This window comes from Sceloporus occidentalis, unplaced genomic scaffold, assembly GCF_023333645.1.
Source record: "Sceloporus occidentalis isolate IW3139 unplaced genomic scaffold, rSceOcc1.0.p SCAF_7, whole genome shotgun sequence".
NCBI lineage: Eukaryota > Metazoa > Chordata > Lepidosauria > Squamata > Phrynosomatidae > Sceloporus > Sceloporus occidentalis.
The window spans coordinates 5,886,727-5,910,896 of record NW_028316987.1 but is presented as its reverse complement, the minus strand read 5'-3'; the positions used below and the strand labels follow the sequence as shown (position 1 = coordinate 5,910,896).

At 41.8% G+C, this 24,170-nt stretch overlaps 1 protein-coding gene across 4 annotated transcripts; it reads left to right on the top strand.

The window, feature by feature from the left end:
• Window positions 1–354: 354 nt before the first annotated feature.
• Window positions 355–23,522, top strand: SP2 (Sp2 transcription factor). Of its 4 annotated transcripts, XM_089531761.1 has the most exons (8): window positions 388–438; window positions 2,709–2,794; window positions 9,076–9,152; window positions 15,350–16,327; window positions 17,573–17,888; window positions 19,130–19,304; window positions 20,816–21,009; window positions 21,970–23,522. In XM_089531761.1, exons 3-8 carry the CDS (start codon window positions 9,090–9,092, stop codon window positions 22,068–22,070), a joined length of 1,827 nt encoding a protein of 608 aa, XP_089387887.1. In that variant the 5' UTR covers window positions 388–438; window positions 2,709–2,794; window positions 9,076–9,089; the 3' UTR covers window positions 22,071–23,522. The 4 variants fall into 4 exon arrangements, 3 of the variants coding, with proteins under 3 accessions (XP_089387886.1, XP_089387887.1, XP_089387888.1); XR_016281880.1 differs by lacking the exons at window positions 2,709–2,794; window positions 21,970–23,522 and adding an exon at window positions 20,221–20,330 and having other exon boundaries at window positions 355–438; window positions 20,816–20,885; XM_089531760.1 differs by lacking the exon at window positions 2,709–2,794 and having other exon boundaries at window positions 355–438.
• The last annotated feature ends 648 nt before the right edge of the window (window positions 23,523–24,170 follow it).

Genomic DNA, 24,170 nt, shown 5'->3' with positions numbered 1-24,170 from the left:
GCCCCTTCATTAAGCCCTGTGTGTCTTGTTTGTTTGTTTCTGGTCTCTTCTCCCTCGCAGGTCCTTGTCTATCAATCTCGGGGCAGCCGTGCCACCATCCTCGATTCCTATTGGCCTTCCTTCAAATCAATCTCCCATTCCACGCAGCCGATAGGGCGTCGCGCATGGCGTCCATCATTGTCAAAAACCATTGGTTGAACCAGAGACTCGAGGGAGAGGCCGTCGATTGGGTAAAAGAGACGTCAATCGTGAGGAAGGCGGCGACATGAGTGAAGAAGCTGCACTCTGATTGGTCAAAATGTACCCACGCTGAGCAGCGATTGGCCGCTCGTCGGTGGAAGAGGCGGGCCTAACAGGGCGGTGCCCGGGCTGCTTGAGGAGGAGGAAGATGGCGCCGTGAGGGGGGTCCGAGCCGCAGCCGCCTCCTCTTTCTAGCCGGTGAGCGGGGCGGCGGGGGAGCGGGCGGAGGCTCCGGGAAGTGGGAGCCAGTCGGAGAGCGGAGGGATCTACGGAGAGCGAGGGGGGCCTTAAAGGGAGGGGGCGGCCGCGCGCGAACGGGGCTGAGGCGACTGGGACCGGAAGGGGGCGGAGCCAAGGGGAGAGCCCGCCTCCTCAGGGACCCAGAAGAAGAAGAAGGGGAGGCAGAGAGCAATGAAGCGAGAGAGCGCTGCTTCCCTGCTGCTGCAGTTGTTTTTATTGTGTGCCTTCAAATACTTTCCGACTTATGGCAACCCTGAGGCGAAGCTGTCATGGGTGTTTCTTTCTTGGCAAGTTCCTTCAGAAGGGGCTTTGCCATTGCCATCCTCTGAGGCTGAGAGAGTGTGACTTGGCCAGTAATCACTCAGTGGGTCTCCATGGCCAAGTGGAGACTTCAACCCAGCTCTCTACAATTGTCCCAACACTGAAACCACTGCACCACAATGGGTCCTTTCCAACCCAATGGCGACCCTGTGGAGAACCCATCATGGCAACTTTCCCTGAGGCTGAGAGAGTGTGACTTGCTCCAGGTCCCCCAGTGGGTTTTCATGGCTGAGCCGGGATTCGAACCCTGGTCTCCATAGTCATAGTCCAGTGCTCAAACCACAAGATCAAATAGTAACAATATTAGTAATGGTACTATATTTATATTCCGCCTTTTCCCAAAGGAATCAAAGCAGATTACAACAAAAAGATAACAAAAAAATATCATAAGAATAAAATTTAAACAGCTATCAACCATCCCATACCCTATTCCTGCCCCCAAACATAAAAACATAAAATAGAATTAAATAGCAATTAAGTTAAATAATTTCTTCTTTGCATAATGATTTTCCAGACTGATGGAAATTGAACCCTGGTCTCCAGAGTTGGAATCCAACACTCAAACCACTACATCTCACAGCCTTTGTTACTGTTGTCCCTATTCCTACGGTCTTTAGTTATAGGCTGAAATGGGGCAGGAGGAGCTTGTTGTAGTACTTCTGACTTCAGCCCAAAACACACTGCAGAAATAATCCAGTTTGAGACCGCTTCAACTGCCCAGACTCTAGGAATTGTAGTTTTCAGAGGCATTTAGCCTTCTCTGTCAGAAAGAGCTCTAGTCCCACAACAAACTGCAATTTCCAGGATTCCCTAGCACTAAGCCAGGGCAGTTAAAGCGGTCTCAAACTGGATTATTTCTGCAATGTGTTTTGAACCTTCCTGAAAGGAGGAAGAGCTGCGTCTCCTGATAAGTTGTGTGTGTGAGGCTGCTGCTGAAGCACAGAAGTGGGAGCAGTGACGATGGAGAGTTGATTTGTTGTGGTTGTTGTTAGCTGCCCACACATTGACCTCAACTCATGGACATCTCCAAGGCTCCCTATCATCCACTGCTCTGCTCATGTCCTGCAGATTCATGTCTGTGACCCCCTTGATTGAATCCATCCACCTGGCATGGTTTCTTCCTTTCTTTCTATGATGTTCTACCTTTCCTGAGCCAGCATGCATAGTGGTTTGAGCACTGGACTGTGACTTTGGGAACCAGGGTTCAGTTCCCAGCTCATCCATGAAACTCACTGGGTGACCTTAGGCAAGCCACATTCTCTCAGCCTCAGGGGAAGGCAATGGCAGACCTCCTCTGAAAACTCTTGCCAAGAAAACCCCATGATAGGTTTGCTTTAGGGTCACCATAAGTCAGGAACTGGAGAGCCAGCATGATGTAGTGGTTTGAGTGTTGGACTGTGACTGTGGAGATCAGGTTTTGTATCCCAGCTTGGCCATGTAAACCCGCTGGGTAACCCGGGACAAGTCACGCTCTCTCAGCCTCAGAAGATGGCAGGAGCAATTCCCCTTTGAATAAATTTGCCAAGAAAACCCCATGATTCCAAAACGCATGAAAGGGTATCTATCAGTTGGAAACAACTTGATGGCACAGAACAACAGCCTTTCTTAGCATTATTACCTTTTCTAAAGAGTCGTGACTTCTTCAATTTAGTCATCTTGGCTTCCAAGGAGAGTTGTTGTTGTTGTTGTTGTTGTTAATTTATAAAGCGCTGTAGGTTTAGATCAGGCTTGATTTGCTCAAGGACTCATTTGTTTGTCTTTTTGGCAGTCCATGGTATCAGTTCTTACATTTCTGCCTTTCCCATCCCTAGACTTCTTTTGATTTCTTGACTACAGTCTCTATTCTGATCATTACTTGATCGAAGGTATGGGAAATCTTTAACTATTTTGATTTCCTTATTGTCTAGGTTGAATTTATATCAGTCATCTTTGGAGAGTTGATAGCCATGAGCAAAGAAGAAGAGCATAGGGACAGAATGTGGAAGTACAGAAGGTAAACAGTGGCTCCTTCCAGTGGCCACATCGAAGAGAGGACAGGACTAATGTTACTCTTTTAGCAGTCAAAAGTTCAGGGAGCCCTGTTCTCTGTTTCTTATGGTCACCCCATAGGGAACTGAATAGGAACCTGGTTAACACAGTGCAACGGATGTTAAAAAAGGGCTGACAGATTTGTGGGTATGATGAAGAAATGGCTCTTTAAGCATTGGGTGACTAAGGTCTAATCTGCACTACAGAAATAATGCAGTTTAATACTGCTTTAACTGTAATGGTTCCAACCAGTGGTTGTCCTAGGATTTGTAGTTTGTTGTGGCACCAGCACTCTCTGACACAGTAGGCTAAATAGCTCATAAAATTACAAATCCCAGAATGTCCCAGCATTGCGCCTTGGCAGTTAAAACTATAGTGGGCCCTTCCCTTACGCAGGGGGCCCATTATCCTTTCCAGGGCGTGCCAAGACTTCTTCTGGTGCGGCTTTCAGCATATGCTGAAAGCGGCACATATTGCCCCCGCATATGACGCGCCTGCACTGTATGTGAAACTGCATTGTTTCTGCAGAGCAGATTAGATCTGGGTTGTACAGGTTACGTCTCCCTTATTCAGAATTCCAAAATCTTCCAAAATACAAAATTGTCCACACGGATAGCTAAGATTAGTGACACCTTTGCTTTCTGATGGTTAAATGTATGCAAACTTTGTTTCATGCACAACATTATTAAAAAATACTATGTATAAATTTACCTTCATGCTGTGTGAATAAAATGTATATGAAACATACCGTATATACTCAAATATAAGTTGACCTCATGTACAAGTCGAGGGCAAGTTTTGGGGCCAAAATTATGGATTTTGATATGACCCCTGGATAAGTCAAGGGTAAAACTTATGGGCATGTAACAAAGGATGTAAAGGATGATGCAAATGAAAATGATGCCAAAGAACTTAGAAAATTATGGCAGACATAACTGTTTGTGCTCATCCTAAAGGCTGGATGCATGAAAGAATAGAGGGGATCCATGCTTCTTTTTGGTGCTCCCAGGATGGACTAAGCTCTTGCTTTTTATTCAGAGAAAGGGGATAGCTCATTTTATGTATACATAAGAGTTAAAGTACAGTACTTACATTGACCCATGTATAAATTGACCCAGTTTTTTTGGATCAATTTTTTGACTAAAATTTCTAGACTTAGACATGAGTATATACAGTAAATGAATTTTCTATTTAGACATGGGTCCTATCTTCAAGAGACCTTGGCGGGATACACACCGCCCCTTTGAGGTGGCCTGCACCCATCCCTTTCCCCTCCGGATTGTGGCCTGGGCATCAGCAGCGGCAGCCCCAGAGGCCCCAATTTGTCGCTTCCCCAGGCCTGGAAAGGGGTGTCTTTGGGGCTTCATACTCCAAGGATACCCTGACAGCTACGGGGAAGGGGAGAAATAGCCACTTGGCCCCTTTCTCTTCCGCATCGCTGGTGCGGCTGTGTAAAGGCTGCGCCTGCGATGCATGTGACAAAAAGGAACTCCATTTCGGAGCTCCTTCCCACGATGCTAAAGAGCGCCCCAAGCGACCTGCAGCATCACGGGAACGTCACACCCGCACCGTGTTGTTTGGCTGCGGCGCGGCTGTGACGTCATAATGGCGGCGCCTGTGTATACAGGGCACCGCCATTATCACGCCGTTGTGACGTGCTAGGGTTGTGAGGCGTGCGGTGACACTGCCCTCGGGCAACCCTAGCATGTATCCAGGCCGGCACGGGTCTGGAAAGCCCCCTCATTAGATAAATATTCCAAAATCCAAAAACAGTCCAAAATCCAAAACACTTCTGATTCCAGGCATTTTGGATAAGGAAGACTCAACCTTTGGAAGTTAGTTTCCTGGTGGAATAGCCATAGCATGAGGTAATGATAGGTGTGGAAAGGATCCATAGTAGGTATTTCATTGTTAAAATAGCAGTCCCTGGCACTGGGTGTCTGCATGAGCATGTTTATACCAATATAGTATATAGGGAGATGAAATTTAGGGAGCTAGTACTGGGAGATGATTGGATAGGTTTGGGAAGCAGAGATGGGAAGTAGATGTACATGGGACATTGTGGTATGCAATTTTTTTAACATATATAATTTGATAAATTACCACACATACATTGTATCCAAAACAGCAAATTCATTGATCTTTTGACTACTTCTGTAATTAGTAACACAAACTCTCTGCCCTGTAGTAGCATTCTTCATAAATTTAAGGGTCTTTATTTTTCCTAGCCATTATTTCCCTGGCATCAGGATTTTGCCAATAAAACCATGTATTGCTCCTTTTTGCCCGAATCAATGGAAGCTGTCTTGATTCTAAACCCATGGTTATCATGAGTAATGGTCTGGGTGAGGGCAAACAAATTGAAACTTAATCCAGACAGTAGCAATAGCAGCTTCATTTATATACCACTTCATACCTCACTAAACAGTGTCTAAGAAGTTTACAGCAGTAAGCTAATTACCCCCAATAAGTTGGGTACTCATTTTAGTGACTTTGGAAGGATGCAAGTCTGAATCAACCCTGAGCCGCTGGCTGGGATTGAACTCACAAGTAAATGCAGTAGTGGCATTTAACCACTGCCCCACCAGGGCTTCTGGTCAGTTTAAAACAGACCTGGGAATGGGGATTCAGCTTTTGTTAGATAGGGTTATACTACACTTGAAGATGCAGGTTTGCAGTTTTTGCACTTTTAAAGCTTGTGCACCAAATGCTTTGGTTCCTTGAGACGTTGGAACTAGCCATAGTGATAAATGCCTTAGTTACATCCTATTTGGACTACTGCAATGCAGTGTACATGGGGCTGCCTTTGAAGAATGTTCATAAACTTCAGCTGGTGCAAAGAGCAGCAGCCAGATATTAACTGTGGCAGGTTACAGTGACCATATTATGCCCCTGTTGAAACAGCTCCACTATCTTATCAGTTTGTTTCCAGACACAATTCAGAGTCCTATTTATGATCTATAAAGCCCTATATGGCTCATGTCCAGGATATATGGGAGATAGTATCTCCCTATAAGAGCCTGCCTGGACCCTGAGACCATCAGGAGAGGCTCTCTTCTCAGTCCCATCACTATCGCAAGCCAAGTTGATAGGGATGCAAGCGGAGGCCTTATCGGTGGCTGCCCCTAGACACTGGAATGCCCTTCTCAAGAAAGCTGGAATGGCCTCCTCCTTGCTGTCTTTCCTTTGGCATGCAAGACCTTTTTCATTCCAACATGTTTTTGAAACAAAGTTTTTATAGAAGAGGCTTGAGGCTGCTGTATTGTTTTAAACTGAACTGATTTAAATGTTTTTTATCTTTTAAAATTGCATTTTATACTTATAACTAGAGGATTGAATTATTTTAATACTGTAAATAGTTTAATTGTATTTTAATGCTCACTCTCTGTAAGTTTTTAATAAGCCAGTTTGAGTTCCAATTCCAGGAGAAAATGGCTTATTATTATTATTATTATTATTGTTTAATGTGCAGGATTCAACAACCATGTTTGTCATGGAAAATGTGGCACTGCCCTCTAGCGAGCATGTCATGCATGGCTAGTCATTTTCCAAGCTATAAAGGTGGGCAGGGATTGTTCTGCAGTTACGCAGTGAATCATGTCACATCTGGAGCTTTTAAAATGGGGATCAGCACAGAGTATTGTTGGGCAGCTTTATGCTAATGAACATTGGCTGTGTGGAGTAAATTGATAGCTTCTCCCATTGGTCTTTCCTACTCTAGAATGGGAAAGGATGTGAAATTGGGCTTCGGTATTGTGTCGGATGCTGGTACTTGAATTCCCTTGCAAAGTTTTAAGCAGTGGTACTGAAGGCAGCATGCATCCCTTCCCTAGTGTCCTCTTCTTTAGGAAAAACATAAATGAAGGTTGCCCAGAAAGAAGGGAGAAGAAGGCTTGATATGTGAGGAAATGGTGACAGTAATGTTTTGCCTGTACCAAAACTAGTCCACACTGTTAGAGCCTGTTAATGTGGCCTTCTGTCATAAGCCATCTCTGATTTATACATTTATTTCAGTCTTATCAGTTTTTTCCTTTCTCCTGACCTCATTCTGTATCATCACCACTGTTCACTCTTCTGTTTAAGTTGGCTGAGCCCATAAATGTTTCTGGTATAATAAATGTGTTAGTCATCATGCCACAAATTTCCTTGTGTGAGTATATTCTAAATGGAGTGGATGGGGTTTACTTAGATGTCTGCTGAAATAGAATTTCCAATAAATTGAATAGTTGGCCTCATTGGTTTCATAGTCAATCACAAATGGCAGCTCTGTCTTCCACCACCATCTCTGCCCCAGAGCACCTGTTACCTGAGGTGGTCACCTTTCTCTGACAAGTATACCAGGCATGAGAAGGTGTCCTTTTCAGAGACTATGCAGCTTTTGCTTCACATGTGTTGTAAGATCGTGATGCTTCATTCACCTTCTCATGCCTGGTATACTTGTCAGAGAAAGGTGACCACCTCAGGTAACAGGTGCTCTGGGGCAGAGATGGTGGTGGAAGACAGAGCTGCAATTCCTTTACCTGAACTGAATCCCCAACACAACCTGCTGCTTACAGATATATTGGAAATAGAGTTTGGAAAACCTGCTAGCTAGCCTGCCATTGGGTATGCTGGCAGGGAATTCTGGACATGGTAGTCTCCAAAAAAAGTAACTTCCCAAAATGCTGTGTCATCGGCTGTGTTCAAATAAGATTGAACTGCCCTGTTGGTTTCTGTTTTTCAGATTGGAGATGTTATTCTTTTCCTCCAGCAGCAAATTTCTTGGTCTTGCTCTGATAAAGGTGTTGAGCAAATGGATATATTCCCCACTGCTGTTTTCAGATAACAGTGAGATGGTCCCATTCTGTATAGCTTTATGTGCATATCACAAAGGAGGAATTATGGATATGATAGGGAACTTTGTGACAGATACTAGTTTCACTGTGTTTAATGCTGTTGGTTGAGTAGCAGGCAGACAAACCTGTTTTGCAGTCAGATTGGTTGTCTTAATTTCTCTGCAAAAGGATACTTGTTCACTTTCCTAACTATTTCTGTGTTTTCCTCAAATCATTATAGTCCTTTTATAAAGTAAATTCCAACTCAGTAGTATAAAAAGTAAATTCCAATTCAGTAGTACAGACATTAACTTCATGCTCTTGCAGATTTTCTGAGAGTGTCTACTAATAAGCTTTTATTCAGCATGCTCAGACCTCTGTTAAAAGAGGTATGCTCTTTTCTTATAAAGGCTTTTGTAATTTGGGGAGTATGACTTATGCATTTAGGAGATGGATGCATCTACTGACCCATGGTGTTTCTATAGTCCAGTAAAACAAAATATAAAAAGCACTGTTGCCATGATTTTACATGTACAAATGCTGTTAAGTAGAGCTCAATCCATCACACACCTTCTCTTTTAGCTCTTGAATAATATTAGTGGTTACTCTGTGCTGGTGAAAATAGACTAAATGGCAGAGGGAGCTGCAGCCTTATATAGACTGTACAGGAACACCTACCTGTTTCAAATAATGTCACTTCTCCAGAGAAAAATGAACTGCACTCAAAGGTACTTTATATGTGTAATATCAGAACCTTTGTCTATATTCTTTGAGAATTCTTGGAGAACAGGTGAGGTCCCTGCAGACCTGAAGAAAAGGAGGTTGGGGAGAGGACTTGGACAACTACAACAGTCAGCTTGATTCATGCATGTTCTAGATTAGATCATTAAACAAATAGTCTTTGAGCTCTTAGATAATAATGTTTTGCTTACTAAGAGCCAGTATGGATTTCTCTAAAGAAGCAACAAAATCTTATAGTGATCTGAAAGGACTTGGATTTCAGATATGAAATTGTATACCACAAAAAAGAAACCATACTTCATAATATGTTTTACATTTTGTATGACCTTTAAATTTTTCATTTGGTTAGTGTTTTGTTTTTGTTTGTTTTTTAAATTCATTACAAACATGACATGTGAGTACAGTTCTCTTTCCTAGTTTTATTCGCTAATGATCAAAAAAGCGAAAAATAAGTTTTGTTTCTGATTCAGTACAAAATTTTCTGGTATTCACAAGAGGTAGGGGACAGGGGTGTCCTTACAGATGTTCTCTTGGACTGCAGATTTCATCAGCCTAACCAGAATAGCCAATGGTGATAATCATTCAGCATCTGGGGAACCACACAGTCCTGATCTTAGCATTGTAGACATTGGGGATATTAATGTAAACATTATCCTCCATTCCACTAATTAGCCTTGTATCCTTTTTGCAGATCCAGAGGACAGTATGGCCGCCACTGCTGCTGTAAGCCCCAGCGAATACTTACAGCCTGCTGCTTCATCAGCTCAGGTAGGTCTTTAATATAAACTGAACTAAAAATAAAAGCAACAAAATCCCCTAAGCAGTGTATTTTCCTTGTAATGTGCATTATATGGTGGTGTTACTGCAGGAGGAGACCATGAATCTCTTGGCTAGGCCCCAGTTACAAGTAAAACACTCTGTTGAGGAGGACTCATGGATTAGAGATTTATTGTGCCACAAGTGAAGAAAGATGTTCACTGATCAGTTTCTATAGGACTGGAACCTCAGTCTGCATAGAAAGCTTGGGCAGCAGTAAACCTTTTCAAAGATAATCATGGCCAGCAAAATTTGTGAGATGGTACTTTTGTAGAATTCTGCTGGAGAATCATATGTTTCAGGGCTCTGGATGTAAAAAGTGGCTTCCTTTTAGAAATCAATATGACAGGGGGAAATCAAGAAACTTTTCTAGCTTTTCTCTAGGATGTTTTCTCCCCTTCCTTCTGAAGTGGTTCTGGAGTAGCTGTGTCTTGAACATATATATTTAAAAGATTCAGTTAAAATGTTCAGAGAATTTAAGCATCTTCTTTGTGAATAAGGTTTAAGGTGATTGGAAAATATACTTTGTTTTTGTTGTTTGCTGTCAAGTTGACTTCAGCTTACAATAAACCTATGAAGACAACCGGTCATCAGCTTCCCTGCTTATGTCTTGCAAACTCAGAGCCAAGCTTCCATGAGTGAATCAGTCCACTTTTAGTGTGGGCTCCCTCTTTTCCTTCTGCATTTCACTTTACCAAGCATTATCATCTTTTCCTGTGAGCCATGTCTTCTTTGTCTAAAGTAGGGACAGGCAGAGTGTGGGCCACGAATGGCCCCACAGGAGTGTTTTTATAGTTCACAGGGCTCCCTAGGAGTCAACAAAGGGTGGGTCCTCCAAAAAGGCCCCAAGATGTTGTGGAGGGCATTTCTACCATGTTTGGAGGCCCCTGGGCCCCCAAGGGTCAAAAACATTTTTCTTCCCTGAAATGTTCCAAAATGCCCATTGGGCATGGGGATACATTGCTTTCATTGCTTCTGATTCAGGCTTGATTTGCTCTAAGACCCATTCCTTTGTCTTTTTGATACCTGTAGAACTCTCCTCCAGCACTTCATTTCAAATGAGTTAATTTTCTTCCGAACAATTTCATTTTCCAGCTTTCACAACCATACATAGAAATTGTATAAGTACAGCCTAGAAAAATAGTGATAGAAAGTCTGTGTGGCATGGCAAAGATTTATTATGCTATGAACTGTGGATAAAAAGGGAGAATTCTTTTTCAAAGTGCTAGAATGCATATGATGAAAATTATTTGTCAGTATATTTTGAATTAAGAAGCATTCATTTCCACAGTGCATAATTAACTTCTGGATGCCACAGGATGTTGTGATGACTGCTATCATGGATTGCTCTCAATATTGGTTAGAGAAATGAACAAAGATAGATCTATCAACTTCTGTTAGTTGGTATTTCTGAAAATGGAACTTCTAGACACTTCATTACCAGGTGCTGAGGAGACTTCAGGGGAAGGCTAGCAGTTTGCATATTCCTGCATATGAAATATTGAATTTTTAAGAATTCTCCTTCTGATGGCACTCTGGGACATAAAAGGCAACATTTCAAAAATTATGTTTGGAGTTCCTTTTCTTGTCTAAAAAGATGGATACATAATACTGCAAACATTAGTTGGTCCTAATCTGTTATTTTACTGACTTTATGAGTCTGATTTTAATGTCTCAGCCTGGATTTTTTATTTTGATCTATGACAGGTTAATGACACCCACTTTCATCCATTTGTCAACTTTCTGGAAAGGCTACTGGTTCCTTTTGGGAGTAGGGGACAGTGCCACTGTTTGAGCATGGCTGGCTGGCCCTTTACCTTTCCAACTAGAGAGGTTTTCACTTTTGTAGAAGGCAAGACAGGTGGGAGCATACCAGACCTTTATAATACTATGAACATTAATGGGGGGGACTCCTGGAATCACTTGATAAAATTAATCCTCCATAAATACAGCCTGATAAAATGAATTTATTTCTTTATATAAAACCAACAAAATTGGATGGAAACACTAAGTACAGTGCCCAAAACTGTATTTTATTTCTAAATTTTGTACAAAAAATAGGCAAAGCAATGCAACATTGACAGTAGACATGTCACATAACTAAACAGCATGCCACATCTCATTGGGGAAGGGTAAAACTCCCTGAGAACTTGGCATTCAGATAAGCCCTAGCAGGATGACTAGGATAAAATTGAATCTAAAGAGGGATGTTCATTTTCCAGAAGAGTTTGCTGTTTTGTGCCTTCAAGTCCTTTCTCATTTATGGCAACCCTTAGTTAAGCTTACCATGGTTTGGAAATAAAGGGGTGTTGTTGCACAGTTAAAATTAACTAATTTATGATCACATGAACATTCATAAAGGACCATTCTTCCACCTTTTCCTGTTTAAAATAGGAATTTACTTCATAAGAATGGCCTAAACACCTTAAAAGCACCATATCTGATCTTGGAAACTAAGCACAGTCAGCCTTGGTTAGTATGTGGATGGGATATCACCAATGAATATCAAGTGCTGTAGGCTACATTTCAGAAGAAGGAACTGGCAAAACCACCTCTGAGTATTTCCTGCCTAAAATAACCCTATGAAATTCATGCAGATGTGATAAGTTGATAGGTGACTTGAAGGCATGGTTAGTGGGAATCTGTGGGGGGAAAGGCAATTATTTATGCAGTGAGTTTGGAGTGCTGATGACAGAATGCTAATACAAGAATTTAATACGGAACTGGGCATAGTGATTACAAACTTCTGAAAACAGCGCAAGACATAAAATGCTACTTTATTACTTTCCCTTTTGTATGCTTTCACTTTCTACTGGTTTACATTAAGAAAGGATATATTAGATTTTCTCTTACATGTGGGTGGAAGGAATGCATATTGAAATGTGTGAGGTGTTGTATACCAGCTGCCCCTGTGGATTTAGTCTTTAGTTTATTCCCTCGAACATTTCTTAAATTCCCCCCATTTGCTGAGCCCAGCTGGTATTTTGCTTTTGATATGCAACTGCATTAATTTTCCCCGTGTTGCTTGGTATTTGTGTGAAGTTAACCCAAGAGAACATTTTAAATGTAAAATGTAGATGTCGTTTGTTGTCATTTGCTGTCAAGTAGACTACAACTCACGATGACTCTGTGAATGACAGACATCCAAGATCTCCAGTAATCAGCTGTTCTGCTCAAGCCTTGCACACTCAGGGCTGTGGGTTATTTGATTGGATCAGTTTTCCTGTAGTTGATCTCCCTCTTTTCCTAAAGCCTTCCACTTTACCAACGGCAGGAAGGAGGAGTAACGGGTGCATGTGCACCTGTTTTTCCCTCTCCCTGACCTGTGCCCGTCGAAATGGCATCACATGCCACCCGTGGTATGCATGCCATAGATTCGCCATCATGAGCCTAGATTATTCTGACTAGTATTTAATGATGTGCCTTTATACTGTGGGATCTTATCTAGTTCTTCCAAGTCCTTCTTTTGATTTCTTGACTGCAGTCTCCATTTTCTCTGAGCCACTATAGGAAATCTTTAACTATTTCAGCTCCATTAACTGCTTGAAAACTATGTAATTTGTCTGTGTTATTTATTTTATTCTTTTTAATTTTCAACTTTAACCCTGTTTTTACTCTTGTTGTGTGTGTATGTGCACGCCTTCAAGTTGCCTGTTGACTTATACAGCCCCATGAATTTCATAAGCAAGAAACAGTCAGAGGTGGTTTTGCCTGTTTCTTCCTCTGAAATATAGCCTACATACAACAGCTGCTATTCCTTGGTGGTCTCCCATCCAAGTATTCACCATGGCTGACCCTACTAAGTTTACAAGATCAGACAGGACCTGCAGCCTTTAGGTTATTAAGATCCTTTGCAGATTGTTGACATTCCTTTTAAGGCCCAGTTAATGCCCTCACTTATTCCTTATTTTTATTTTTGCATTTCAAGAGTCCATTCTGCCCTTCTGCTTCACAGCCATCAGAAGCGAGTTGTGTAAAGATTGCAAATTGCAATTTGCAACACACATATATTACACTTGGTGGCATGTTGGTTGTCCAATGTATCTTGTACTATAGGAAATTTTAAAAATGAGCGCAATTTCAGTATTATTTCATCATGTCCACTTATGTGAACTCTTTGGGTTGAAGAAAAATTAGTACTATATGCTCAATGTGTGGAAAGAGTGTAGAAGTCAGGCCCATCATGTTTCAAATGCATATATCTACTTACAAGGTGTTAGGCCTTGTCAGTGAGATTCAGATTTTTAAAAAAAACCTCTATAGAGTAGTTGGACAAATGTGGGATGTGAACTTCTAGTTATTCTTTTCAGAAAAGTAATAGCATACCCTAGTGCTCAGAGGAATAGACTGGCAAATGAATATACTGCTAAGCTTGTTTATTTTTAACAAAATGTCTTGCTTCTTAATCAGTTACTCAGTCAGTCAAGTACAGATAGAGGCAAAATGTGATATGTTGCCTGTACCTTTGGATTAACATCCATCCTTTAGTGAACTAGAATGTTCTTCAGTTGTTCTAGTTGTACTGAATCATCTTTTTCTCACTGTGAAATGGAACTGATACGCAGTGCAGAGTGAGTGAGTGAAGCTGAAAGTACTTCAGCAAATGAAAGGTAGACTGTTGATATGAGATACTTTAGGTACAACTCTTTAGGGATGTGTCCTTTTAAAAACCAGTGTTCTATGAGGTGCAGTCATTTTTTGTTAAACGTGAAGAAAGTATATGTCATTCTGTACATTACTACTAATATTCCTGTAGCGTAATTTCCACATAAATATTTGAATGTGTTTGAATATAACATTTAAACCAAACATGCTGAATAAGAAAACATTATTAGGAGTATCAGAAGAATTTTCAATTTCACTTTTTCCAGAAAATTCACATCGCTACAGTAATGAGAGAGAGTAGCAAATGAATATGTCATTGTTTTGAGTAATGAATAAACCATGGTTTTATCTCCAGCTTGGTTTATAATCCGTAGAATACTTAGAAAGCAGAAGCTGAAGGAAAACTGTGTTTACTTTTTTTGAGAAAAGTCAGAGCAAGGGATCCCTCAGCAATATTGATCTACTTTATGGAGTTGTAAATTTTGAAAAATTTCTGGAAAATTGTTGTAAATTCTAAAAACGTGGAGCACTTTGGACACTCAGTGCACTATATAAATAAGAGTATTGCTTATTTTGAGAATGTGCTGATGCTAAATTAATTGAGTTGGATTCATACTCATTTACGTTAGTCATCTTTAGTCCTATTTAAGTCCATATCCTAAATATTTTTTTCTGTTCATTTCAATGGGATTAAAACCTGACACTTGGTTTTATTAGTGCCTGTTCATTTGAGGATATTCTTTTAAAACAAAACAGCATCTCCCAAACTTGCCAAAATCATGACTGTTTCCTCACATTAGGTTTCATGATTTGCTGAGTCTGCTGTGTTTAATTTGAAATGACTATTTGTCTAGATATCCTAAAGGCACCAGATACTGTCTGATCTTGGAAGCTAAGTAGGGTCACCCATGGTTAGTTCCTGGATGGGAAAACAGCAAGGAATATCAGGTGCTGTAGGCTATATTAATATAAATAATAATAAAACTTTTATTTATATCCCACTTTTTGTAAAAACAATCAAAGCGGCGAACAACATATAAAATCATTCAAAAATTTATACAATGTTCCCCCTTAAAAAAGAATTAAACAATTAAGATTAAAATTACAGAAATCACTTTAAAAGCTACTAAATCAAATGATCATGGGCAGAGTAATAGCATAGCACAAATATCCATGGTGTAAGGAGTGATCATTATGTGGCTGAGGACATATTTTGGAAAAGCCTGCCGGAAGAGATCCATCTTGACAGTTTTTTTAAGGTTGGTAATTTGACAGATCCCAGTCTGTGGCAGGCGATTCCACAGACTGGGAGCGGTTGCAGAGAAAGTCCTTTGGGGGGTAGCAACTAGCCTGGTCTTTAAAGGTTGCAATAGGTTCCTCCCAGAGGACAGAACTGGCAAAACTGCCTCTGAATATTCCTTGCTTAAGAAAACCTTATGAAATTCATGGGGTTGCCGTAAGTTGACAGGTGACTTAAAGATGCATGGACACATTTGCCTGCTAACCTGCCTTTGATATCACCCATATGTTTTCCATTCTTGTAGGATTCTCAGCCTTCTCCACTCGCCCTCCTTGCTGCCACATGCAGCAAAATTGGTCCTCCAGCTGTTGAAGCAGCCGTGGCCTCTCCTGTTCCTCCCCAGCCTGCCCCTCGGAAATTGGTCCCCATCAAGCCTGCTCCACTCCCACTTAATTCCAACAAGAACAACATTGGGATCTTGTCTTCAAAAGGGAACCTCTTCCAGATCCAGGGCTCTCAGCTTGGGACCTCGTATCCTGGGGGGCAGTTGGTGTTTACCATCCAGAACCCAGCTGTAATCAACAAAGGGGCCCGCTCCCCTGCCAACATCCAGTACCAGGCAGTTCCACAGATACAAACAGCATCAGGACAGACCATTCAAGTGCAACAGAACTTGGGCAACCAAATACAGATTATTCCCAGCTCCATCCCCCCTTCCTCCTCCTCCTCTTCGTCGTCATCCTCCTCCTCTTCTTCAGCTCATAAGCCTGTGCCGATCAAGCCAGCGCCAGCTCACAAGACCCCAGCCACGGCTGTCCATAGCCCCACCAATGTGGTCAAGTTAACTGGCACCAGTGGAAATGTCACCCTTACTCTGCCAGTGAGCAATCTGGTCACTGCTGGAGACACCAGTACTCAGACTCAGATAGTCCCAGACAGTCCATCAAAGCCAAACAAAAAGGCCCGGAAGAAGGCAGTGTCACCAGCCCAGACCACTGCGATGGCTGTGACCGAACAGGTGGAGACAGTTTTGATAGAAACCACGGCTGACAATATCATCCAGGCAGGGAACAACCTCTTGATTGTGCAGAGCCCTGGGTCGGGCCAGCCAGCAGTGGTCCAGCAGGTACAAGTGGTCCAACCCAAGCAAGAACAACAGGTTGTTCAGATCCCCCAGCAAGCTCTGCGGGTAGTCCAGGCGGCCTCAGCCACACTCCCAACTGTTCCCCAGAAGTCCCCACAAAATTTCCAGATCCAGACATCTGAGCCGATCCCCACTCAGGTATTATCTAGATTTTATGGTTTATGAGACATTTTTATGTGTTCAAATTGTATGTTGTCTGCTTATGTGATGATTCAGAAATGCAGTAAATAAAATGTGGGACTTCAGATGCAAGTCAAGATTGCCTGGAACTCTGGAATGAAATGGAACTGGAAAAATAACAAAATCATGTAGCATAATCAATTACATATTTAGTCGGTTCTTTGTTTTATACATGCATATATAAATAATACCTTTTGAGAATCACTTCTTTATGAAAAGGGATGGACAATCAATTTGGTGCAGCCATGTGGAAAGATGGCTTTCTCTGTAGTGGAAACTGCTGTACGTGGGGGTAGGTTCTGATATTTATCTCCCCCCCCCCCCCCCCGAAATAGGAAGTCTTATAATCTCTGTATTTGAGTAATTACAGTATTCTAATTCCTCTTTCTACACAGCTTTCCTCTGCATCTGTGTTTCTATCAGGGACCTGTTGATTATGTATGTGTGGGTAATTCATCCCATTCTTAGGGATTCTAAAAGCAGGAAATAAAGTCTTCTGAAACGACATCTCTATTTAGCATTTTTTCATCATCTTTGAAACAGGCTAGGTTGACTGGATTTTAATTTAGATTATGAAAGTGGTTTTTAGTCCTGAAATATTTAAATTGAATCTGTTTCAGTTTATTTGTCTTATTTATATAAGCTCTAAGTCTCCGTTTTGTGGTCAAGGTGACTTAACAAACACTAAAGAAAGTCAGCACACACATATTATTTCACCTTTTTGCTTAATCTGGGGAGGGGTGGCAAGAAAAATCAAATGGTAGATTTCTGTCTTACGCCTAGATTTCTGTTTAGTATTTGTGGTTGTTTTGGAATATAGCTTATTTTCATACTGTTGTTTAGAATTAAGGAACAGTGGAGTTCTCAGATACACTGTGTTCAGAAGTGAGTAAATTGAGTACATGTCTGAAATTTCCCAGTATGGCATGGTGATAGACGGGTTTAAGTGAACAGCATCATGAATTTACATAGTGAAGGGAACAATGCACAGTTTAAGGAAGCATATACCTCGTGTTCATGTGATATACCCATTATCCTTATTGGGAAAGTGGTAGAAAATGTGTTGAAAGACAAGTGAGAATTTGGATTTCACTAGGTCAATTATTTCTCTACTTAGGAAAGATGTTATATGATGTACCAGAAAGTGTTCAGTGCTGAGAGGTTCCACACTGCATTTCTTAACTTTTTGTGCCCTTCTTCTAGATCTATTTCAAGACTCCTTCTGGTGAGCTGCAAACAATGCTGCTCCAAGAAGCTCCTGGCGTTAATGTGGCCCCTTCTGCCACTGCTTCCTCAACCACTTCCTGCAGCAGTCCTGCCCCTCGCAGTTCCCAAACAGGAGGCAGTACCAAAAAGACAGGGGCTCGCAAAGAGCGTGCCCTGCCAAAGATTGCCCCTGCTGGGGGCATCATCAGCCTCAATGCTGCTCAACTGGCTGCTGCTGCTCAGGCCATGCAGACCATCAGCATCAACGGAGTTCAAGTTCAAGGCGTTCCTGTAACTATCACCAACACTGGAGGTGAGATATGTGATGAGCAGCATCTCCTGCTGAATGTGTGATATAGAATTGCGTCTTGGTGGTATTTGTGACATTGAGAACACCTGACATTTAAAAAGTGATTTGAAAAACTAGGGAGAAATGATGTAGAGAATTAGAGTAGGAGTGGGATAGAACACAGTTTCTGTACAATGTAAGAATGTTGACAAAACTGAGAGGGGAAAGAAAAAAATAAGAATGTTACAGGAAGGGTGCAATGGTAAGCTAATAGCTGGGAAATGCATTGAACCAGATGGACTATACTTTCAACTAAGTGCATCAAAAGGATGTAAGTTCTACTGTTCTGTGCAGCCTCTGGTACATGAAATACATAGATGTCAAAAACAGTAACATAATCATTGAACGACCCTAATGCTTGTTATGCCTGCCCCACACTGCATACAGCCTTGCAAAGGAGACGATGAGCTGTTTCATGAGATGTTTTGAAGAGAGGTGCAATCTTTAGAGTGTTTTGCATGACTTGTCTGCTTGTTCACTGGTTAGGACTAGCTGCTTTCTGAATGTAAAAATAGCAAGATCTGCTGACCAGAGCAGAACTTAATTTTTCCTCCCAGGCTTCAAAGGACTGTTGAAAGTGATGTTATGGCTGCTACTTTAGGGTTTCTGCCCTGGAAGAACCATGTGCAAGTAGTAATGGCATACTTTCTAACTTGTGGGAGGCATATTCCAACTGTGTACATGATCTCGTCTAGCTTCTCAAGGCATGTGCAGTTATAATAGTGCTGTGGCATTGCTCCCTACTTCCTCTGCTTTAGATGTAAGGGTTCCCACAACACTTACTTCTCAAGCTGAAATGGTATGCGAGTCTTAGCTTTCAGAATGTAGGAAGATGTCAGAGAAATGGGGGCTGGGCAGGAGTCCTGTGACATAGAGTTCTAAATGAGAACTAAAAGTAGGAACCATATAGATAGAAGCAAGGTGCTCCCATGAAAGGCTGGGGAAGAAATTCTTAGTGGTTGGACTCAAGAAGGAACAAAGTGCAGGATTTCAGAACCACAGAGGTATTTTGAACAATTTACAGCACTGACCCTCTAAAAAGCAATAGAGAAAAGTTGAAAGGATGGGGGTACAAAACAGAATTCCAGGGATATGGTATGTTGGCTTGCTTTGTTTTTTTGAAATTACTATCCCCAGCTGAATTTGGGTGCATGTTAGTAGTGAAAAGGCTATGAATGATAGTTTCATTGTCCCTCTCCCCATAGGCCAGCAACAGCTGACAGTGCAAAACGTCTCAGGCAACAACCTGACTATCAGCGGTCTGAGCCCTACCCAAATCCAGCTGCAGATGGAGCAGGCACTCTTGGGAGATCTGCAGCCTGGAGAGAAGAGACGGCGGATGGCTTGCACCTGTCCCAATTGCAAGGATGGGGAGAAAAGGTAAGGACAGGTGCCATAGTGCTCCAGGTCTGAAAGGGACACCAAAATCCCGAGGTCTCTCGACAAATGACTGCCCTGGGCAGTTATTTGAGGCCGTGGTGGATAAGTAATATGGAAGTAGTACAATCCAAAATAATTTTTTCTCCCCAGTATCTGGAGCAGTCACAGCACTCTTGGGGTTGCAGTTGTGATGGTTCCTAGGCTGATTGTTACGACAATCGATGGAATCCTGGAATGTGCCTGGGATTAGTGGCCAAAGTCCAGCTCTAAGTCATTGCCTGATAGGGCAGTGCTTCTGTAATCAATATGTATGGGAGTGAGGGGTAGGTCACTTCAGGATTATCATTCAGATAGCTGTAGGTTTTGCTAGGCACAGGGGAAGGGATATTTTAGTCCTTGCCAGAATGGCAAGTGTGTATTGTTACAAAGTATTAATGGAGCATTGTTGGATTTGATGGAAGAAGCAGTGGAGTATTGCCAGGTAGAGAAGTAGCAGTTCTTACCAGTTAGCACTGGTGTAATTATTATTAGTTACATGCATATCCTGCTCAGATTCCTTCATTAAGCTCAAGTTAGCATAGATCACCATGTACAGTTGCAGTAGCTGAACAGTTAAAAAAGCAGATAGGAAGAAAATAAATTCATTTGAGAGATGGTGCTGGAGAAGAGTGCTAAGGATTCCGTGGTCAGCCAAAAAGACAAACAAATGGGTCCTAGAACAGATTAAGCCAGAAATCTCCCTAGAAGCCAAGATGACTAAACTGAGGCTGTCATACTTTGGTCACATCATGAGAAGGCATGACTCATTGGGAAAAAAACAATACTGCTAGGAAAGGTATACGGTAGTAGAAAGAGAGGAAGACTGCATGATAGATGGATGGACTCTGTTAAAGAGGTCATCGATATGAATTTACAGGAACTAAGCAGAGCAGTGGAGGACAAGGAGTCTTGGAGATGTCTCATCCACGGGGTCACCATGGGTCAACATCGAGGGCAGTTAACAACAGCAACAACAGGACATAGATGGTAGGTCCTAAATATCGTAAAACGCACCAGATCTCATCTGATCTTGGATGCTAACCCAGGCTAACCCTGGTTAGTACTTGGATGGCAGATATCGAATGAATACCAGGTGCTGTGGGCTATATTTCAGAGGAAGGAAATGACAGGCATCTTGAAGGGACATACATACACACACAAACACACATGATAGATGGTACTCCTGCTCCTCTTCCTTACTTTATCCTCACAACTTACTTATGGGAATGGAAGAATTACTAGCACAAGGTCAACCAAACATGGTTTATTAGGGATCTGGACCACCCAAGTTCCAGTCCAGCAGTCTAATCACAACATTAGAATGGCTATGATGCTGTTTCTTGGATTGCCTCTAGAGAAGATAGTGAATAATATGATTTAAAGGTGCTGCAAGGAACCCTGGATTGTTCTTGTGGTTTCTGAGGTCTCTACACTTCAGATTGTAAATCTCCCCGCTCTTTTCTTCCTTCCAGGTTGGGAGATCAGGGTAAGAAGAGGCACATCTGCCATGTTCCTGAATGTGGGAAGACTTTCCGCAAGACCTCTCTGCTGCGGGCTCATGTGCGCCTGCACACAGGCGAGCGCCCTTTTGTGTGCAACTGGGTTTATTGTGGGAAACGGTTCACGCGCAGTGATGAGCTGCAACGGCACGCCCGGACACATACAGGTCTGTCCTGTCATCCCTGTTTTTCTGTACAAGAATAGCGGGTAGAAAATATGTCTAATATAGGTGCTTCAGGTGCTTCTTTATATTATCACAGTCAGCCGTGCACTCACTGTGTAAAGCAGACCTGTGTTGTAATTTTTTCTATGGACGGAAAGATTAAAAATCAAGGAACAGTGATCTAGTTTTCATTGAAGTGATATCGGTCTATTTTGGCTGTACTGCTTCGGAACTGCAAGTGAAGTTTATGTGACTGCATTCTTTCCTCACTTAATATTTTGAAAGGAAATCCCTGTCCAGGGATAAGGGATAGTGGAGTTATAGCCACGAACTATTTGAGGGGTGGAGGCACATGTTGCTCACATTAAGTCTAAACCTCATCTGTTCTTTCTTCATAGACCTAGATTTTGTTGACTTTGTGTACCCCTTTGTGTACCTACTGTGCACAGTGGTTCTTCATAAATGGGATGGAAGTTATTTGGGTGTCTGTGTGTTCCACTTTATGAATTCATAAAACTTGGGTGGAGAGCTGTGGCCTGCCGCTGTTTTGAGACTGCAGCTCCTAAGACTCTTCAGCATTGGCTATGTTAACTAGGGCTATTGGGAGCTTTCATGGTTTTAGGCTTTCTCATGTTCGCAGCATCATAAGAACTGGATAAAGTTATATCAGATCAGTATCTGTTATCTAGCATTGTAGTTCCAAAATGGTTTTGCCATATGCTCTGGAGGAATTTATTGTCAGGTTATGAGAATCTGATATCCACTGTTCTTATTATGAGTTTCCTCCCATTGATGTGCTATGAAGAATAATGCTTGAAAGATCAGCTCCCTCCCCTTTTTTTTAAGGTAAGCCATCTAAGCAATTGTCTATAACTATGTTTTGTATCAGTGCATGTCACATTGTATGTGTGACACAAACCATCATATATTCTCAGTCTTGCTCTTGTTTCTTCCTCTGGGCAGGTGACAAACGTTTCGAGTGTGCTCAGTGCCAAAAGCGCTTTATTAGAAGTGATCATCTGACGAAGCACTATAAAACCCACCTGGTCACCAAGAACTTGTAGGGCTAGATGCAACCAGGAAAAGTGGAGAGCAGTAGGGGTGTTAGTAACCCCTTGCCATGGGAGATGGTCTCTCCAACGACAGCAAAATGCCTAAGAAACACTCCTCGTTGGGACATTGGCTTTCCCAGACACATCTGCACAAGGAGAGTGTTAATAGTCACTGTTCCTTCCCTCAGATGGCCTCCACCTTCTGGTTACATGCCTTTGGAACTTCTTCGAAGGTTCATCAGATGCTGTGTCTTCAGCCTGGGATAAAGAAGACTCTGGTGGCTAAAATCAGCACAAAGCCCAGCAGTGAGCAGGGGAAAGGATGGGAAAATAGCTAAGCAAAGCCCATCCACCTACTGATCTCAGGAGCTTGCAAAGCGAACACTCTGCTCCGCTGCACCCAAAGGTCTCCTTGTGTGTTTGATAGTAGCACCAGCGAAACTGTAAACTCCACTTATAATCTTGGTTTCTCTTCCCATCCATCCCCATGTGCTTGTGAAGCTTTTGAACGGGGGACCAGGAAACAACCTGAAATAGGATTCTCTGTCCTCCAAGCACATTCCTACTTTATATTTAAAATTATAAATATCTATAAATATATATCTATATATTAAAAAAATCCTTAAGCAGCCCATTTTTTTCTACAGAGAATGTTGCCTTACATTTTTCCCCCAGGTTCAAATTATGTACTATGAGCATTTTTTAAAAAAATTAAAGAACCCTTGCCTCATATGGCACAACCCAATGTCCCTTTGCTAATGTGAGACCTTGTTCCCAGACAGTGCCATTATCAGGTTTGTGTACTTACATGCTTTGTGTACGCCCAGGGCTTTTTAGGATATATGTGGCAACAGCACTTTGTTCAGGAGAGTGGTGAATGTGCATTTGTGAACAGCAGCCCTTGTGCGTAGTTACATGAACTGCTGAATCATAGCTAAGGGCCCTCAGCAAGACAGCCGCAGATGAAACAGAAAGATGTACATGTAGTATATGCAAGTTGTATATAACTATGGAGTTAATGTGCAGTTTTGCACTTCTTGGTTCAGCAGCTTTCTGCGCACATTGTGATGCAACTCCAAGTGCAAAACTATGTAGAATGCTTTCACTGAATTGGGGCTATAGGCCATAATGCAGTTCAGGGTTGCACTTATCAGACCCTGGTAAAAGTCAGTTGATTGTGTGCTAAAATGCAAGCATTCTTGCTACTCCCCCCCAAAATGGAGTTCTCTCGCTCACTCTCTCCCACCTCCTTTTTTGTTCTATTGGATTTTTTTTCTAAGCAAACTGGGTTCTTTCCTCCTCTCCTCCTTCCCCTTCAAAATACTCGTCATCACCCCCTTCTGTGTATTATAGTGTATATTGTATCATAGACTATATATTGAGTTATGTGTTTCCTATATGTTTCAAAAACATAAGGCTTGTTATTTTTGAGCTTTTAAATTAAAAAATCCACTTTATTTTTTAGTTGTAACTGCTTGAAGCATTTTTTTTAAAAAGGGGCAAATCCTTTGTTTTTTATTAATGCTGTAATGTGACTGACCAGTATGTAGATAGCCCAGAATGGGTTGAATGGGGAGAGTAAAATCAGATTTATGGATAGGTAATTGTAATTGGTTCAGGAAATATATGCAGTGGAAGAATGGAACATTTAGGTGGTTTCATGAAGGGTTAAGTTGGACTAGAAAGTTTTTATTTTTTTACTTTATTGAGACTCCTAGTAGTGTTTTCCCAAATTCTGCTCTGATTGGCCAGAATGTACATTTCAGTTTTAAGTTGTCTTTCTACACCTTACTTTTTTTACAGCATTAACAGTCACAAATACATTTTCTAATTCCATGTATGGAAAATTACTTTTGGCCTGGTGTGTGCATTACATAGCAACATGCCGTGTTGATGTATTTAAAATGTTGAGCAAGTTGCTGGTATACCATACATATAGTGGCAATGTGGCACACCATGGGAGTGCCATATCAGGCTGCCCCATCTATAAAATGTAAAACAAACGTTTGACTGCAGTTAAATTTGCTTGTACTTTGGGGTCTCATGTTATAGGCACTTTCTGTGGGAACAAGCCACAAAGAAACACTCCTTCACAAGTTTCAGTGAAACTCA